The 18,107-nt window shown below is 42.8% G+C and overlaps 1 protein-coding gene across 10 annotated transcripts in view; it reads left to right on the top strand.

Annotated features, from left to right (window-relative positions):
- TTLL5 (tubulin tyrosine ligase like 5) overlaps positions 1-18,107 on the top strand; it is a 284,234-nt gene that overhangs the window by 201,681 nt on the left and 64,446 nt on the right. For all 10 annotated transcript variants that reach the window (XR_007128458.1, XR_007128457.1, XM_047735330.1 and 7 more), the window contains one exon: positions 16,286-16,503. Coding sequence is in view for 8 of the 10 variants with exons in the window: in XM_047735330.1 (XP_047591286.1) it covers positions 16,286-16,503 (218 nt within the window). In the remaining 2 variants the exon portion in view is untranslated. The remainder of the gene's footprint in view (positions 1-16,285; positions 16,504-18,107) is intronic.

Genomic DNA, 18,107 nt, shown 5'->3' with positions numbered 1-18,107 from the left:
TTGATCACCACACTGCCCTCCATCCTCCTTTAGAAAGTCCTTCGGATAGGCAGTTTACATTTCAGAATTGTAGATTTAAATGTTATCTTAGATTTTTTTAAATCTATTTAATTTCTTAAACCTTGTGAACTTCTGAACTTCTCATCATGCAGGGTACTTGAGAATGCCAGCTTAATCAGATCCTGGACTGCAGAGGTCTCAGAAACAGCCTCATTTCCCTTACGTGAGCATAATCGATGATCTAATAAATCTAGACAGTCGGGCCCTTTTCATGCTTCCATACCTTGAAATGGTGATGATTTTTAAAGTGATTGTGGGGCATTAAAGTTTGGGGGAAAGAGAGACCATTTTACTGATTTCCACTTTTAGAAACTGCTTCATGTAAAAGCCCTTCTCATTCTTTTGATTAACTTCCAGTGACTCACATTCCTTTGAAAATTCAGAGTACTGCTCTTCTTGTGTGGATTTTTTTTTCCAGTGAGGATTATACTGGTTTAGTTTCACTGAACTATGAAGTATATGGAAAACATGTTTTTTAGAATCTGTCAGAGTATCTGTCTTAGGGAGGAGTTAGAACTCCCAAGAAGGGAGTTATCTCGTGTCTCCTGGAGAGGTAACAGAAAAGCATTCATCATAATTTTATATATGTTTATAACATCATTTATTTCTTCCCTCTGTTCTTCTAACCCATAGCCGATTTAGGTAAAAACGAGTCAGGGTGAGGTTCTGGGACTATGGGAGAGCTAAAGAAACTAAATTCATAGCTTGAAGAGTTTATAACTAAGAAAATAGCAAATAAGATATTAAATGTCCCCTAGATTTTAAGCCTCTTTTTCTAGCCTACCTTATGGCTGTGCTAGACTCAACCATTATAATTATCACCACATAGTTGATGGAAGCCTGCTTTGCATTCTCTGTGTTTCTGCCCTTGGGTTAATAGAGGTGGTTTCTCTGATGAACTCCTTATGTTTTGGATTCATTCTTCTGAAGTATCCATTGCCATTGATATAAGTAACAATTTGGTTAATTGTCTGTTTGAGGGTAGAATTGGAATCTAATTTACTTAACATTCAGCCGTAAGAGATACCTATGGATCGGGTCATTAAAGGGGGCTTTCTGTTCTATTGTACTGTAGCATATCGAATTATATTGATTTTATGCATGGACTGTGGCTTTCATAGTGATTCCCTAAAAATATTTTTGGGAAACATCATGCAACCTTTCTTGCATTACACATAAAGGAAGTTCTCCATCCCTTTCTGCACTTAGGTAGCCAGCTTATTAAAGGTATTGATTTCAAGAAGGGAAACTCTGATTCGGGATGTGTTCAGAAATAGACATCTCTAACCATTCATGCCGTAAGGTTTGATCTTCATCTCTGTCTGGCGTTGCACTCATAAACTGAGAAAGTGTCATGCACTGAATCCACTTCAACTAGGGCACCAGGGTGGCTCAGTCGTTAAGCATCTGCCTTCGGCTCATGATCCTGGTCATGATCCTGGGGTCCTGGGATCGAGCCCCGCTTCGGGCTTCTTGCTCGGCAGGAAGCCTGCTTCTCCCTCTCCCGTCTCCCTGCTTGTGTTCCTCTCTCGCTGTGTTTCTCTCTGTCAAATAAATATATAAAATCTTTAAAAAAAGAGAGAGAGAGTGAGACTGGAACTGTAACATGGGCATCGGAGAGGAAGTCACCGAGAGCCATGGGCAGGATTTCCAGGGACTGAGGAGCAAGGAAATAGATGTGATCTGGTCCATTTGACAGAGAGCAGGATAAACAAAGTAAGGCAAAATGGAAACCGTGCACTTTTACACACTGATGAGTAAAACCAGCAGTTTTAAGGAAGAAATCATCCTAAGTCAGACAGGGGTCAATAAACTTTTTTTTGTAAATGGCCAGATAGTAAATACATAAGGCTTCGTAGTCCATAGAGTCTCTGTGGCCACTACTCAGCTTTGCCACGGTAGAATGGAAACAGCCGTAGACAGTATGGAAATGAATGAGTGTGGCTATTCTCCCGTGAAAATTTATTTATTAAAAACAGGCAACAGGCCGGATTTGTCTAACAAGCCCTAGTTTGTGGACCCCTGATTATGAGCAACAGAACCACTTGGAGGGCCTGTTAAAACACCAATTGCTAACCCCACCCCATTTCAGATTCAGTAAGTTTGGGAATGAGGCTCAATTATTTCCAGTTCTAACCTTTTCCCCAGGTAGTGCCAGTGTTTGTCTTTGAGGGACCACACTTGGAGAACCATTGAGCTACAGAGAAAGCGATTACAAATATCTCCTCTTCAGTGACTTGTTTTCTGTCCTTTGGCAGGGTGACCGAAAATGTTAAAACTTAGTGTTGCCCTTATAAAATTTCAGGCACTCATTGTTTTATAGGAACTTTGTTTCCATCTTGTTCACTCCATCTGCCACAGTCTCCTTATAAATAAGTTTTCCAGACTCGAGAACCGTCGTGTACATTTTTCTTATCAGGGTACGTTTTGCTCAGCGATCACTGTTCCGGCTGCAAGTTTTATGGTGGCTAGAAGATAAGTAAGGGGACAGATTCCTCCCTCTTTGTTTTTGATAGTGATAGCCAACACTCAGTAAGCACTGTGGCCCCAGCCCTGTTCCCGGTGCTTCACATATATATTCATTCATGTCACGGGACTGTCAGGGTGGTTGGAGACGTGACAGAAGTCAGCTCAGGGTGGTGAAATGAATCCGTTATGTGTTGATCTATGCGGGTGTGTGTCTTCTCTCTGGTTTACACTCATTGCTAACCCCCTTCCTTCTCATTCCGGCTTCCTGCCCCCGAAGAAGGCTAGAACACTTTTCTTTCAGCTGCGTCGGGGGACTTTCTCGGGCAGCAGCGACTGCTGGTGACATCAGCATGAGTAGCCCTCGTGCTGGGGGGCTGCGAGGAGGTCCGCACCGGCTGTGAGGCCCAGCTGACCTGATTCTAATTGCTGACATTGAGCTGATGTTATTCTTGGCCCAGGACAGAGCGATTACTCAGTAGTTTCTGTTAAAGCGATCCTTTGTTAAACTTCTGCTCCCAGCCCCCCCCCTCCTTCCCTCCCACTCTCTTCTCTGCCTCATCCAGACTGAAAAAAAAGCCCCAAAAGCAGAAAAATTAAGGACATTTTGATGGCCAAGGCAGAATCGCTGAAGTTTCTTTTAACAACAGACAGGAGAAAGAGGGGGGTCTTAAATATTTAAAAATCTTCATTTTTCACTGGTTCCACTCTCTAGCCAGAGCAGCTCAGTTTTTAGTAGACTTCATTTTGTACCTAGTGAGGTAACTCGGGGTAGGAGAAAACTGCATCCCGAACTCCTTTCATCCTTCCACCCCATCTGGCTTTTACGTCCCCCTGCCCACCGTGCTCTCTCTTGCCAGACTGACCAGATCAGTAAGGGCCAACAGAAACTCATGTTCCTGGAACAAGTGTGGGAGCTGGGGGGCTCTGGGTTCACACCAAAGGGTCTTTCAGCATGCGAGTACGTCTTGAGTGCCATTTGTAATGAGCTTTTGGCTAATGGCAAGTGTGTCCATGCACAACCCCACAGGTGTGGAAAGGATTCCCATATATGCCCAGCCAAGTCTTGTTATACTGCTCCTAAAAGTCCATTGCATGTGTCTAGAAAAATTCTGCCCCCCTACAGGAGTGAATACTGTTTCTCCAAGCCTTCAGCTGCTGTGTGTTTGTTTTGTGGGGGAGGGGAAAGAAAGAAATTCAGCAGGCACCCGGGCTTTTCCAGGCAGCCAGCAATAACACTCTGGGTCCTCAGCATGGCACAAAGAGAGCAAGCAAACAGGCTGACTGTGCGGGGGGAGTCTTTTCTCCATCCTTCTAACAGTGTCCAGGAGGAGGATGAGACTGGAGCTATTCAGGAGGAAGAACTTGTGTGCGTGTGCTTAAGTTCCTGGAGCATGTCATAACCTAGTGCCGGTTTGTTTTGTGTTGTTGGGTGTTTTGTTGCGTTTTTGGTTTTCCTTCTGACTTTTATCAGGAACTCATACAACACTCAGTTTCTAGATGATGATGATGACTGATTGATTTTCGTAGAACCGTTTGATTTAGTAGATTTTTGCCAAGCCAAACTCTGTTCTTCTCACCTAATAAAAATACATTGAAAACATGTGAAATGATACATGTAAAACTACATTTAGGTGTTCGGGAAGTGGGCCCCCTGGACAGGCTTTAGAGTCAGATAATCTGGCATTTAAATCTTGCTTCTGTCCAGCCCATGCAAGGGACAGGCTGTTCAGACTTCTCTGGTCCTCAGTTTGCTGATGTCTGCTAAGGACAGGATAATGTGTATCGGTACGTATCGTGAGGATTGCATTTCTCAGGGTGTTACCACGGGTCAGGCACTGGACTGGGACTTTCACCCGCATCATCACGTTAAATCCTCTTCGTAGCCCCATTTTTCAGACAAAAAAACAGATCATCACTTAAGGTGACTTTCTCAGGGTCATGTAAGCAATAAATAAAAAACCAGGTCTTTTACCCCAAGTATGCGTGCAGACACAGCCTCTAGCCTCTAGACTGTCACGCTGTGTGCTACCACCCTGATGACACATGGAAGCGTTCGTGTATATTTTATACACACACACATACACACACATATGTATTAATCTATGTATATGATTACATAAATTTTAAGTTGCAGTTCATACATTCACAAGTGTACTTACGGACACCTATAAAACTGTATTTGAAAAGTCCTCTGCAAGTATCCTGACTAGTCTGCTAGCATTCATCCATCATATACACTGTCATAAAAGAGAAGGTCTACTGAACATACGTAAACCCAGGTCTAGACATTCTCCCAGGTATCTCAAATTCTTAAAAAAAAAAAAAAAAAGTCTTAAGAAAGTATTCCTTTAGAACTCTTGGAAACATCCACTGTCTACCCTCTTTTGTGTTTTTATTATATAGTAATATGGTTAGGGTCTACTGAGTCATGCAGTATCCTGAAATAAGTTCTAGAAGTTTGAAGATTTGAAACACTTGTGGGGGTTGTTATTAATAACATGGGCGTTATCTCTTCAATTATCACATTGTCCTTTCTACCCTGTTACTGTTGCGGGTCATGGTATTTGAATTTTATTTCTATGGTGGCATATTTGAGAAGACTACTGGGAAACATGACCAGTGTCTGCAAATGGGACTACCCTAGGTGATAATTTTGCATGATTACTATTCTTGCTGTTTCAATTCCATATAAATCTGATTCTTAATATGTTGTTATAATAGAGATACCAGTTTGTTATGCTGATTCATCATGACTAGTAATAGAAGTCCCCTGATGACTGCCAGGTTGCTTTCTTTTTCTTTTTTTTTTTTAAGATTTTATTTATTTATTTGACAGAGATCACAAGTAGATAGAGAGGCAGGCAGAGAGAGAGAGAGAGGGAAGCAGGCTCCCCGCTTGGCAGGGAGCCTGACTCGGGGCCAGTCCCAGGACCCAGGGATCACGACCCGAGCCGAAAGCAGAGGCTTTCCTCAACCATCCAGGGGCCCCGCCAGGTTGCTTTCTAAGCTGCCGCTGGAAAGTGCCCCTCTGGAATCTTGGTTGGGGGGAGGTGAGGGGAAGGGAAATGGACACAGAGGGAGTGCCACCTGTGTGCTGGATATAACACTATCTCCATCCCACCGATGAGGGAACTCAAAGAGTTTAAGTAACTTACACAAGGTTGCATAACTAGCTAATTACAGAGATAATATTCAGACCCGGTCAGAGAGCTTCCAAAGCCCCATTCCACTCTACCACCCTCCCTCTTGAGAGAAGGGACTATTCATTTGTTTTTTGTTTTACACATTTATTCTCAGTCAGATAAAGCATTCCAAATTTATTGATGCCGCTGCTGCTACAGACCCATACATGCAAATACGAAAGAAAGGGTCAACGTAATAAATCAAAGTATAAAACTATGCTTGGTTGTGGGTGTGTTAAAAGTCAACTGTTCACCTACCAGCCGCGTGGGCTCAACCTTGTTTGTTGTATGGCCTTAACATGTGGTCTTGCTACTGCTGCCTGGCAACCAGTTTCCTTCCCTGCCCTCACTCTGTGACCTGTGGTTTGTTTTTCTCCGTCTGTGGGCATAGGAAGGACTTGAAACCATAACTGTGAGATAACGAAAGACCTCCTCCTTAAATATAAAGAATTGCGTTCATCTGAAGTAGACACAGCCCCAGAAAGAAGCATAGCAAACGGACGACAGCCGGGTCTGTGCAAAGATACATAGTAGGGGGCGCCAGGGTGGCTCAGTGGGTTAAAGCCTCTGCCTTTGGCTCAGGTCATGATCCCAGGGTCCTGGGATGGGTCCTGGGATCGAGCCCCGCATCAGGCTCTCTGCTCAGCAAGGAGCCTGCTTCCTCTTCTCTCTCTCTCTCTCTGCCTACTTCTGTCTGTCAAATAAATAAAATCTTAAAAAAAAAAAAAGATACACAGTAGGTCACCCATTTGAGATTCTGAGCCAAATAAGACAAACCATACATCAAAAGGCAGAGACCAGTTAGACACTTATAAATTCTGAATTTAAAGTTGTGAGGGAACCTAGAGGTTGCTTTGTCTGATTATTTCATTTTACTCATCAGGAGACGTAAGACACAGACACATCATCAGGAGAACAAGGACCCTGATGGAGAAATAATTCCCTAAAACTACTAACTAATAAAAGATAAGAGACAATGGAAAACGATGCTCTGAATTATCTTTTTTAACCAATTCAACTCTGAGTCTGGGGTCATTGCTGATCTTTTTTTTTTTTTTTTTAAGATAGTATTTATTTATTTGACAGAGAAAGAGAGATCACAAGTAGGCAAAGAGGCAGGCAGAGAAAGAGGGGGAAGCAGGCTCCCTGCAGAGCAGAGAGCCTGATGCGGGGCTTGATCCCAGGACTCTGAGATCATGACCTGAGCTGAAGGCAGAGGCTTAACCCACTGAGCCACCCAGGCGCCCCCATTGCTGGGGTTATCTTTTTGAGGTTATCTTTATTTATAGACATACATACATGCATGCGTACTTTAACTTTTAAAATTAGTAACAAAACTTTGCATATAGGCAGATTTTTTTCAAGCTTTCCTTCTTGGAGTAAAGCTAGCGAAATCTGGGTCTTTTAAATGCAGCTGATGAAAATTGGACACATTGCTAGGTTTGCTCTAGATTTGCTTTGGAAGGGAAATATGATTTCAGTGGATTTGCATTTAAAGAGAGTCAGCATAACATAAATGAGGAAGGCTGTGTTGTGTAATGGGACTCTGAAATCAGATTCTTCGTGGGCATGGGTCCTACTTTACTACTTAGTAGCTGTGCCATCATGGACAAATTATGGAACTTTATTGTGCCATGGTTGCTTCCTTTGTATAGAGATGATGATGGGACCCACCTCAATGCTTGGGAGGATTAAATGAGATAATAGCATGTAAAGTGCTTAAGGGCATGTTGACCCATGGTGAGAGCGCAATAAAAATTCGTAGGTCTTGGGGCACCTGGGTGGCTCAGTCTGTTAAGCGTCTGCCTTTGGCTCAGGTCATGATCACAGGATTCTGGAATGGAGCCCCAAGGCTGGCTCCCTGCTCAGCAGGGCGTCTGCTTCTCCCTCTCTCTCTCCCTCTGCCCCTCCTTCTGCTCATGTTCTCTCTGTCAAATAAATAAATAAAATCTTTTTTTAAAAAATGCATAGCTCTTACACATAGCACAAATTTACCCTCTTAATAATTAAGGGTATGGTACAGGATTGTTGACTATGAACATTGTTGTGTAACAGATCAATAAAACGTGGTTTTTTTTGTTTTGTTTTGTCTTTTGGGTTTTTTGTTTTTTAAGATTTGGGAGCCCCTGGTTGGCTCAGTTGGTTGAGCAACTGCCTTCAGCTCAGGTTGTGATCCTGGAGTCCTGGGATCGAGTCCCGCATCGGGCGTCCTGCTCAGCAGGGGGTCTGCTTCTTCCTCTGACCTTCCCCCTCTCATGCTCACTCGCTCTCATTCTCTCTCTTGCTCTCAATAAATAGTCTTTAAAAAAAAAAAAAAGACTTTATTTGAGAGTGAGAGAGAGAGAGCGCACAAGCAGGGGAGAGGGGCAGAGGGAGAGGGAGAAGCAGGCTCCATGCTAAGCTGTGAGCCCAGTGTGGGGCTCGAACCCAGGATCCTGGGATCAATAACTGAGCCAAAAGCAGTCGCTTAACCGACCAAGCCACCCAGGAGCCCCAATAAAACGTTTTCATCTTGCATGATTGAAACTCTGTATTCATTGAACTCCGTGTTTCCCCCTCCCCCTAACCCCTGACAACAACCATTCTAATTTGTATTTGTATGAGTTTGATTACTTTAGACGCCTCGTACAGTGGAATCTTAGTATTTGTGTTTTTCATGACTATCTTACTTCACTTAGCATAGCGTCCTGAAGGTTCATCCATGTTGTAGCATATTACAGGATTTCTTTCTTTTTTTAAGACTGAAAGATATTCTATCTTATGTATATGCATTTTCTTTATCCATTCGTCTATCGATGAACATTTAGATTGCTTCCACATCTTAGCTGTTGTGAATAATGCTTCAGTGAATATGGTTGTGCAGATTATCTCTTCTATTATGTATTCCCTTTTGTTTGTTTGTTTGTTTCTGTTTTTGAGTGTCTGTCAGCAGCAGGGGGAGGAGCAGAGGGAAAGGAGAGAGAGAGAATCTTAAGTAGACTCCACACTTAGTGCAGAGCCCGACACGGGGCTTTCTCACGACCCTGAGATCATGAAGTGAGCCGAAACCAGAAGTTGGCCACTTAACTGACTGAGCCACCAAGGTGCCCCTATTATGTATTACTTTTAACCTTAAATGTGCATAGCATTATGATTCCAACTTTGGGGTTTTAGTTACCACACCCTACCCCGTGCCAGAAGCAGAAGCTAGTTAAAATGATATTCAGGAAAGCGTTTTAGGAGAAGTTCAAGTTTCATAAAGTATTAATTGGCTACTTTTTTTTTTTAACTTATATTTACATGTTTGAACAATTGAAGATAAATGCAAATTACTTTGTTCACAATTGCCAGAGAGATACGAGAAGAAAAAGTAGAAAGGATGATTAATACCATGATAGGCTGCTAGTGAGGGAAGGTCATCTACGTGACATCTTAGGGCTAGTCAATTTGACTGGGTTTTCTGGTCTTGGGCTGCAACTCTGGCCTTAGCCAGCTGCCTCATGGTTGGACTTCTTTGGTCATAACACACTTCTGGCCCAAAATCAGTTCAGTTGTCTATGCTGGTTGGTTGAAAAACCAACTCAGAGACTACTGCTGGAATCATCGGTTTTATCAAATGACAGAGTCTGAGGCCCAGGAGCATATATAAGTATCTCTTAATGACCGGCATTGTTTCTCAAATGTACAAGTAGAGTTGACTTAGGAACTGCCTGAAACACAATGGTTTTTGTTGGTGAATAAATTTTTCATTACAGGTAAGCAGCTGTATTCACATCCTGAAGAGTAGATCATTTGAATTACTAAGAGCCTTCAATCTTAGCTGGTAAAAGAGACAGAGCCTCTTAATTGATTTTAGAAATAAAGGGGTATGCCAGAGAACTTCTGGTATCTTTGACCACTCAAAGCCCTATCTCAGGTATTCACGTCATCAGTCTCTCTCCGTATGAACAGTAGCGTCTTCTGGGTTTCTGCCCCATCCCAGAGGTTGTACTCTTGTTTCTCTTGCTCAGACTCCAGTCTTGTCCCAGCTGACAAACATTGTGAATGGAAGACAGCCAAGAACTCCATACAATGTGAGACAAAGGCCTTTTGGAAGTTTGCTTTTGCTAAAATAGAAACAGCTACCCTCACCCTCACCTTGGCCCCAAGCTTTTCGCAGCATCATATGATTGCACAAAAGACACAATGTATTCTTTGCATCGAACAGCTCTTGGCTGGTTGTAGTAAGGTGAGTGATTAGCATCGGACATGCTCAGGAAGATATACCAAAACCAGTACTTGAGCTGCCAGAGAGCAACATTCTAGAAGCAGTTTTGTGTACTATGTAATGGGAACTTTGTCCAAGTTAGGATAAAAATCTTAGTGGGGAGAATAATGCATAAAAATGTTTTCTTTTCTGGAACCAAAGTAAAAGGGGCACAAAAAGACGTTAACCCATTGAAGTAAAGGTCAACATTTCCCTACTTTATCTCCCTTAATTTAAAAAAAAAAAAAAGAAAGAAATGAATTTAGAGTTATTTCAATACAAAGAGTTATCCAGCTCCGCTCCATCACCAAGAAGCCCAAGCAAAGACGAAAAGAAGTGTTTTTCTGGAAGGAATTAAAAAAAAAAAAAAAGTAAAGAAAAAACCTCCCAGAATTTAATCTCTGAACAGTATTATCTTTCTAGTAAGAGAGCCCAGATCTTGCTCCCCCTTAACCTTCCAAGTTGCAGTCTGTGTTCTGTCTATCAGAAATTCCTCCTTCCCACCCACGAGTACCCTTCTGTTGTGGGAGAAGGAGGGCCTTTCCAGTCTTTGGCTTGGGGCCAAGCCAACCCTCAAACTGTGGTTTTCTCTGAGTCTCCTTACTGAAGCACGGCTGTTTCCCACACCCAATAAAGAAGCAAAAGTCCTGTATATGTTGACCAGGTCTTGAGTGGAGGCCAGTGCTTACACAGCTCTCACATTCCCAGGACATTGACTGATGACAGTGTAGCCCCCTTCCCGGTTGTTAACCCACAAGCGCAGCGTGCTAGTATTGTGTATCCAGCCCTCACCTTTCTTTAGGATTTATATAGAGAGAACTTGATCTAATTCTTCTGTCCATTTATGAATGAATATCAGGGCAAAACAACTGACATAATCTGTCGTTGATGGAATTGTAGGATCGGGGCCGATACATGCTGTGAGAGTCCTGGAGAGGCTGACTTTTACCAACAGTCGAAATAAATTCATTTATATATCTGCCTCTTAACATTGCCTTAGTACTTCCCTGGGTTTCTTCTTATCAAATTCAGCTGCCTTAATTTCATTACACTTAGCCTTGGTTTTGGTGAAATACCTGGGAACTCGTCTACATTACCGACTCTCTGGAATTTTGGAGGGTACGGAATTGTGATCATGTCTTTATCTATTCAGTGTATTAGAGTATGGTTACTGAACAGCAGCTGAGAACCTAAAAGCTTTTTTGCTGTGTTTGGAAAGAGTATCTGCTTTTTTGAGATGTAGTACGTTTATATTAATGCTTAAACAAGGGTGATTCTGGTAGATTGAGATTCCCTTCCACTGCATCTAGCAGACTCCTCTCCCTGCCATGGCTTGCCAAGTTAAAGATTTTTTTCCCCCATGGGTGCCTGGGTGGCTCAGTGGGTTGGGCCTCTGCTTTCAGCTCGAGTTGTGATCCCAGGGTCCTGGGATCGAGCCCCACGTCGGGCTCTCTGCTCGGCGGGGAGCTTGCTTCTCCCCCTCTCTCTCTGCCTGCTGCTCTGCCTACTTGTGATCTCTGTCTGTCAAATAAATAAATAAAATCTTTAAAAAAAAAAAAAAGATTTTTTTCCCCCATATAATCAGAAATCTAGAGTTAGGTTCTCTTGACCTCTATGGTACTGTCAGGAGCCCATGCTTTCCCCGTCCTTATGCTCTGCAATCCTTAGGAAGTAACTTCCACCCGATGCTAGCTAGATACCCGTGTTCTGGGTGGGAGGAAGAACAGTAAAGGGCAAAAGTTGTGTACTAACCACTTTTCCCCCATTTAAAGAGCTGCCCTGGAAACTGCACCTGGAAATTTCTGTTTATATCTCAGAACTATGTCACATGGCTATTTCTAAGTACAGGAGAGGTTGGGAAATACAGTTTTTTAGCTGGGCACACACCATTGCCCGAACAAAATAAGGGCAGTATTATTAGGAAAAGGGAAAGAAGTGTTAGTATCTGGGCAGGTGACAGTCTTCTAAGCAATAAATTATCCTAATTGCTTTTATTTTGTTATTTGAGGTGAAGACTGACCTTCTCACCACAGAACATCAGTGTCTAAGGAGCTGCCACAAAATTGACATCTGGGAAGATGAATTTATTTTTGTTTGGGATCCGCTAGAAGGGCTTACTTATATTTTGTGGCTAAGTATAAGTTGAACACAAATAATACACTGGGCCGTATTCACAGTCCAGAGAATGGTCCTAGTACAAGATTACATCTCTATGTAAATGCAAACTTGCCTGTTTTCTTGTTATAGGAATTTGGTAGTTGCAAAAAAAAAAAAAAAAAGATAAGTAGTGGTTATATGAGTTTTTTTTTTTAATTTACATTGATGGGGTAAATGTTTATTAAGCACCTTTTATGTACAAGCCTTCTACTAAGCACTGTGAGTGAAACAAAATGAATCAGATACCAGTCTGGCCATCACCAGTGTGCATTGTCTGGAAGGAGAGAAAAATACAAACATCAGTGGCCATAACACAAGGTAGAATGTGCTAATGTGATAGGACGCATACAAATCAATTGTTACAGGCATTCAGAAGAGGGAAAGATCATTCCTGCCAGAGAGAAGTGAGTAAACATGACCTGGGGAACCTAAGCACATGTTTTCATTTTAAGAGTTTGCTTTCACAGCTAGTGAGCATCATCGTAAGACTGGAAAGATATGTTGCTGATGCACAAGCAGTGCCATTCCCAGATCATTACAGAGAGGCAGCCTTGCATGTCGTCCCATCCTTTGGTTCCTCAGTAAGCTGACGTGGAGGTTTGGGGAGGAATGGAGCATCTGTTGAGTGTCTAGTAGGACCTTGGTGTTTGGTCTATTTCAAGAATCCTTTATTAAATGCCTGGGCTGGATTTTCATATGTGATCTTCATTTAATCCTCAGTAATCCAGCAAAGTAATTCTAACTGCCTATGGGGAAGCTAAGGGTCAGAGAAGTTCAGGAACTTGAAAAGGTCACCCCGTTTGTAAGTAACAGAGCCTGCATCTGAGCCCAGGCATACTGGACTGCAAAGCCCTGCTATTTTTCCACTTAGACCTGAGTCTCTGCCTCTCACTGATGACCAAATCTGGATTTGTAGGCATAGTAAGTGTTGAACAGTGAACTCCTTTTTCAGCCCTGCATAATAGTGAGTCCTATTCCCACCTGGTTAAAACTTAAACGTCACTTGGATACTTTGACTTGCATTCAGAGTTAATTTTGTTACCTGCTTAAATCTTAAGAGAATTGGACTTCCTTTCGACTGTTGAATAATGTATTTTTGTAATAAATAGCTACATATAGGTGGTACAAAATTCAAAAGGATACAAATGATATATAGTAAACAGTTTCCCTCTCTCCTGGACCCCCAGCTAACCAGTTCTTTTCCATGAGGTTACTAGTTTTTTTGTATATCCTTTCAGAATTGTTCTGTGCAGATAGCAACTTTATGTGTGTATGTTTCTGTGTGTTTGTGTATCTGTGTGTGTTGGTGTATGTGTGTGTGGTTCTGCATATTCTTTTTGCTTTTTACAAAAATAGAAACTTACTTCTGATCTTGTTGTTTTTATTCATTTTTTTATTGTATTTAGATGTTCCAGCAAGATGTTTTAGCAAAAGAAAAACTCAGTGATCTTGAAAATATGGTTAAGTTGTCACTTTGGCAACATGTATCAAATCGATGTTCTTTATTGATGGCAGTTCCTTTACAGCATGAAAAATCGCACTCAATAAAGAATATTTTCACTTCCGGGGCACCTGGGTGGCTCAGAGGGTTGAGCCTCTGCCTTTAGCTCAGGTCATGATCCCAGGTTCCTGGGATCGAGCCCCGCATCGGGCTCTCTGCTCACCGGGGAGTCTGCTTCCTCCTCTCTCTCTGCCTGCCTCTCTGTCTACTTGTGATCTCTCTCTCTGTTGAATAAATAAATAAAATATTAAAAAAAAAAAAAAAGAATATTTTCACTTCCAAGAGCCCTTTGCTAACAATGGCTTTTCTTCCCTGGTTCCCCTTCCAGTGACTTTGTCTATGGACGGCTGCTGTAGCGCTCTGCAGCCCTCATTCTGATTTCTGGTCTTCCCTAGCCTGAAGGAGGCACCTTTTTTTCCCTTTCTTCCTTTCTTTATTATGAACAAAAATATTGATAGGGGCCTGAATGGGGCACTTTCGAGCACTCTGCAATCTATGCTCACGAGTCAGGATGTAGTGGTGAAAAGAGGAACCTACAGGAGCCCTTTCCTGCCTCCCTCCCCTCCAGTTGAATGTCTCCCACAGATGTGGAGACCCTCACATATGGAAATGGTGCTTGAAAGGAAAGGATTTGTTTCTGAGGCTGCCTTGCTGGACTTTTTGGTTACTTGTCCTCAGAAGGCTTGCCGGAGCAGAATCAGGGCTCCTAGGCCCTCTCAGGCCATCTAAGACCTTCCACATGTACAGACACCGCCCCCTCCCCCAGTGCCAACCTCCGGGCTCTGCCCATGGGCTTGGGTCTTCCTTTGTTCCCCTTCTTTGGATCAGAGATGAAGGTGAGTGAAGAGCTTTTCAATTTCTGTTTTGGATGGTTTGCAGAGATGAACATCTCAGACTATTCCATTTGAGAATGCTCTGACCCCCTTGCTCTGAAATCGCTTTGCTCTTTGTCAGGCCTGTCCATGCGATACATTTCCTCCGCACAAGACTCTTTGATCCCCCTCAGACCTGTCTAGCCCAGGACCTTTGGCACATTTCCATGAAATGGGACATTCCAAAGCATGAGTATAGAAGGATTAGTTAACATTTTACTAAAGCTACCAATTTATCTTTTATATCTTAAAAAATAAAAGAGTCATAAAAAAGTCATAAAAGATAATACTAATAAAGTCTATCTAGAAGGTAAATGTTTCCTAAGAGCATCTGATCTTATTCCTTTAGGCCTTGCTGTAAAGAAATGACATTTCTCCCATGTCTCTTTAAATGTAGTGTCTACAGATGGAAATCAATTGCCAGAAATTCTTTTAATAAAAAAGACCTTATGTTTTGTCAACTTCATTCTTTTTCTCTTAGTATTATTTCACATTTAAAGCTTTTATAATGCATGGATATTGAAAGCAGTATTAATAGTATTGAATGATCAGTAACAAAATTTGTGACCCCAAAAAACCGAATTTCTAATGAGGTAAATAAGTTGTAAGAATTTTTTAAGCATGTACTTGAGAAAGCATACATTTACATCCTAACTATAGACACGTGTTGGTGTTTGTGATATTTAGATGGTGATTTTTAGGTCTTTATTGATTTGTAGGCTTACCCTCTGAGCGAATATACCTTTGTGTTGATCTTAGATTCATTTAGCGAGCAGTATTCACAGATAGTAGTTTCACTTTGAAGTACCTTATTTTTTTGAAGATTTTATTTTTAAGTAACCTCTGCACCCAACATAGGAGACTGGAACCTACAGCCCCTGAGATCAAGAGTCGCATGCTCTACCGACTGAGCCCACCAGGTGCCCCTGAGGGTGTTTTGAAATGTAAAGTTTTACGTCAATCTTTAGGTCCACAAGGTGTTACTGTGTCAGAAAAGTTAAAGTTAGTAACTAGCTTGCTTGCTTGCTTGCTTTTTTAAAGATGGATAGGTAACAGAATGCCACCTTTCTTTTCTTTCTTTCTGTTTTTTTAAAAAGATTTTATTTATTTATTTATTTGTGAGAGAGAGAGAGAGAGAGAGAGAGCACGCACCCAAGCAAGCAGGCAGAGGCAGAGAGAGAAGCAGGCTCCCCGATGAGCAGGGAGCCCGATGCAAGACTTGACCCCAGGACCCTGGGATCATGACCTTAGCCAAAGGCAGCGGCTTAACCGACTGAGCCACCCAGGCGCCCCAGTAACGAGCTTTCTGTTCCAGCCTCCTGTCTCCACCCTTTCTACTCACTATGCCCTTGCCACCCTGGCTTCTCTCTACTCCTCAAATGTGCAAACCTTCTAGAAGAGTTCCAGGTTCTCCAAGTGGGCTGGAGTTGAGTCAAGCTTCAAGCCACTTCTGTTTTGTGCGTTATTTCTTGTGCTTGACACCCACTAGGAGACATTCGTGAAATATTTGTTAACAATGAAGGAAGCGAAGGCTGAGAGAGACCAAATGCTTTTCTGATTTCTGCAGCTTGAAAATACACAGTACCCAGATACCCTGATTCCTAGCCCAGTGTACTCTCAACAAGACCGTCTCCACTCTATGCTTCCAGAGATTTCCCTTCTCTGAGCGTGGCCCTGCACTGGCCTCATTAGAGAAGTTTTCCCTCAAAAATTACCTGAACGGTTTCCCTTTTCCTTTGGATTACAAGCCAAGTTCATTTATAGCAGATGGGTTATAAAGGGCATCTCCATTGCCCATCTTTTTTTCTTTTTCTTGTAGGCCATCTTTGGCAGTCACACACTCTCTAACTCCAATTTATGGACAATAAATACTGGTGCAGCTTGCAGAATTTCAAGTGCCACAGGTAGTGGCCAGAAGCCAACCCCTCTGCCCCAGAAAGTGGTGCCGCCTCCAAGTTCTTCCTCGTCGCTGACCCCCAAGCCCCCAGCCAATCACAAACAAGTCCTCAGAAAGACCACATCCCAGAAGGCCTCCAAGTAAGTTGTCCTTAATCTTCTGTTCGGTTTCTCCTGAGTGGTGTCAATTCTGTGCTAAGAGTACTCTTTATTTATGAGAATTTCAAAAGTGTTTGTACTGAAATGTTGAAGACAGGAGCCTGTGATGGGGACTGAAAGCTAACTCTGGCTCTCAGCCTGGGCTGTAGGTCAGAATCACCAAGGGAACTAGTGAGCCCTGCCGAGGTTGGGGCCGTGTACCCTGTGGGAGGGGCAGGCGCGGCTCTTAGCGTCCCTGGGGATTGTGATGAGAGCTGATGCAGGTTCAAGATCATTTCTAAGTCTTCCAGCCTCTGACAGGAACTGCGATCAGACAGTGCGCCAGGTAACGGTGCTGAGCTGTGGGCTTGGAGAAAGGAAAGGAAGGCTTCTTCCTGATATATTCTGTTCTTGGTCTTTCTACAGAGTCTGATCTCTTCAATTTCATATAAAATTCAGTACTACCCCCCCCAACCCTTGTTTGTTGTTTACTTCTAGGCATTTGGATGGGAAGACATTGGAATGGGATTTCAAGCTGGGGTTGGGGGGTGGTAGTTAACTTCCTTGACATTAGTATACAGGCTCTGTGGAGCAACGTGTTTCTAATACCTTTTGTAGTCTGCCCATTTTACCTCAAAAAGACACTTCCATGCCCAAATCAAATTTTTTCACATTCCATCCTTCACTGTTGCCAGCCATATTTTAGCTAACGAACCAGTCATAGACTAATAAAGAGTATTAGTTCTAATAGCCCTTCTCCATTTAAAATTGGGGAACTTTTCAAGGACTCCTGTAAAAAGCAGGTGTCTCCTGTTGGATAAACACCTAGAGGGGGTTGTGTCTTTCTCTTGCCCTCATTAAGGCTCCTCGTTCATGTGTCCTTTGCAAAATCAATTTTAGTTGTGAGAACGAATCCTAGGACACAGAAAAAGCAGTTCCTCTTTTTTTCCCCTTGGACCATGAATCAAATTCTGGATTTGGATGGAAACCAACCCCTCGTGGCTGTTTTAATTATACTGCTGCCATTATTCATTTATCCAACAAATATTTACTCTGTGCCTACTAAGGGCTAAGTGCCATCGTAGGAAGAGTTGGCATTGTAATGACTTTACAGAGAACTCTCTGGAGCAGTAGAGAAGAGCAGTCAGAAGGGAGCAGTTTGTGGTCGAAGGCCAGGAGCCCAGTAAGAAGGACGCTGTATGGCTCCTCACTCTGGCAGGAGTAGAGGCGAGTCCTTAAAGGTTCAGCCTCTGGAGCCAGTCTGCCTGTGCTCACACCCTCCCTCCGCAGTTTACGACCTGGAGACCTCTGGCAAGTTGCAAGGTCCTTTATCTGTTAGCCTCACTGTCCACAGTTCTGAAGCAGGGATAATAAAGAGTACCTGCCTCATAGGACATTGCTAACTATTCGCAGAGTTAATCCACGGAAAGTACACAGAACAGGACCTAGCACACGGAAGAACTCAGTGAGCCGTAGTTGCCATCGTAAGCATTCGAAAAGCATGCTCCTTTTCACAGGTTCAAGAAGCCCACAGTTAGGTAGGAAAATCCGTGAGTCAGATACGAATGTTGAATTTGCCAGTGCACTCCCTGTTTGTGGCTCCTCTG

The sequence above is a fragment of the Lutra lutra genome, chromosome 7 (assembly GCF_902655055.1).
Source record: "Lutra lutra chromosome 7, mLutLut1.2, whole genome shotgun sequence".
Lineage (NCBI taxonomy): Eukaryota > Metazoa > Chordata > Mammalia > Carnivora > Mustelidae > Lutra > Lutra lutra.
Note: the sequence above shows the minus strand (reverse complement) of the source record. Positions and strands in the feature narration are given on the sequence as shown.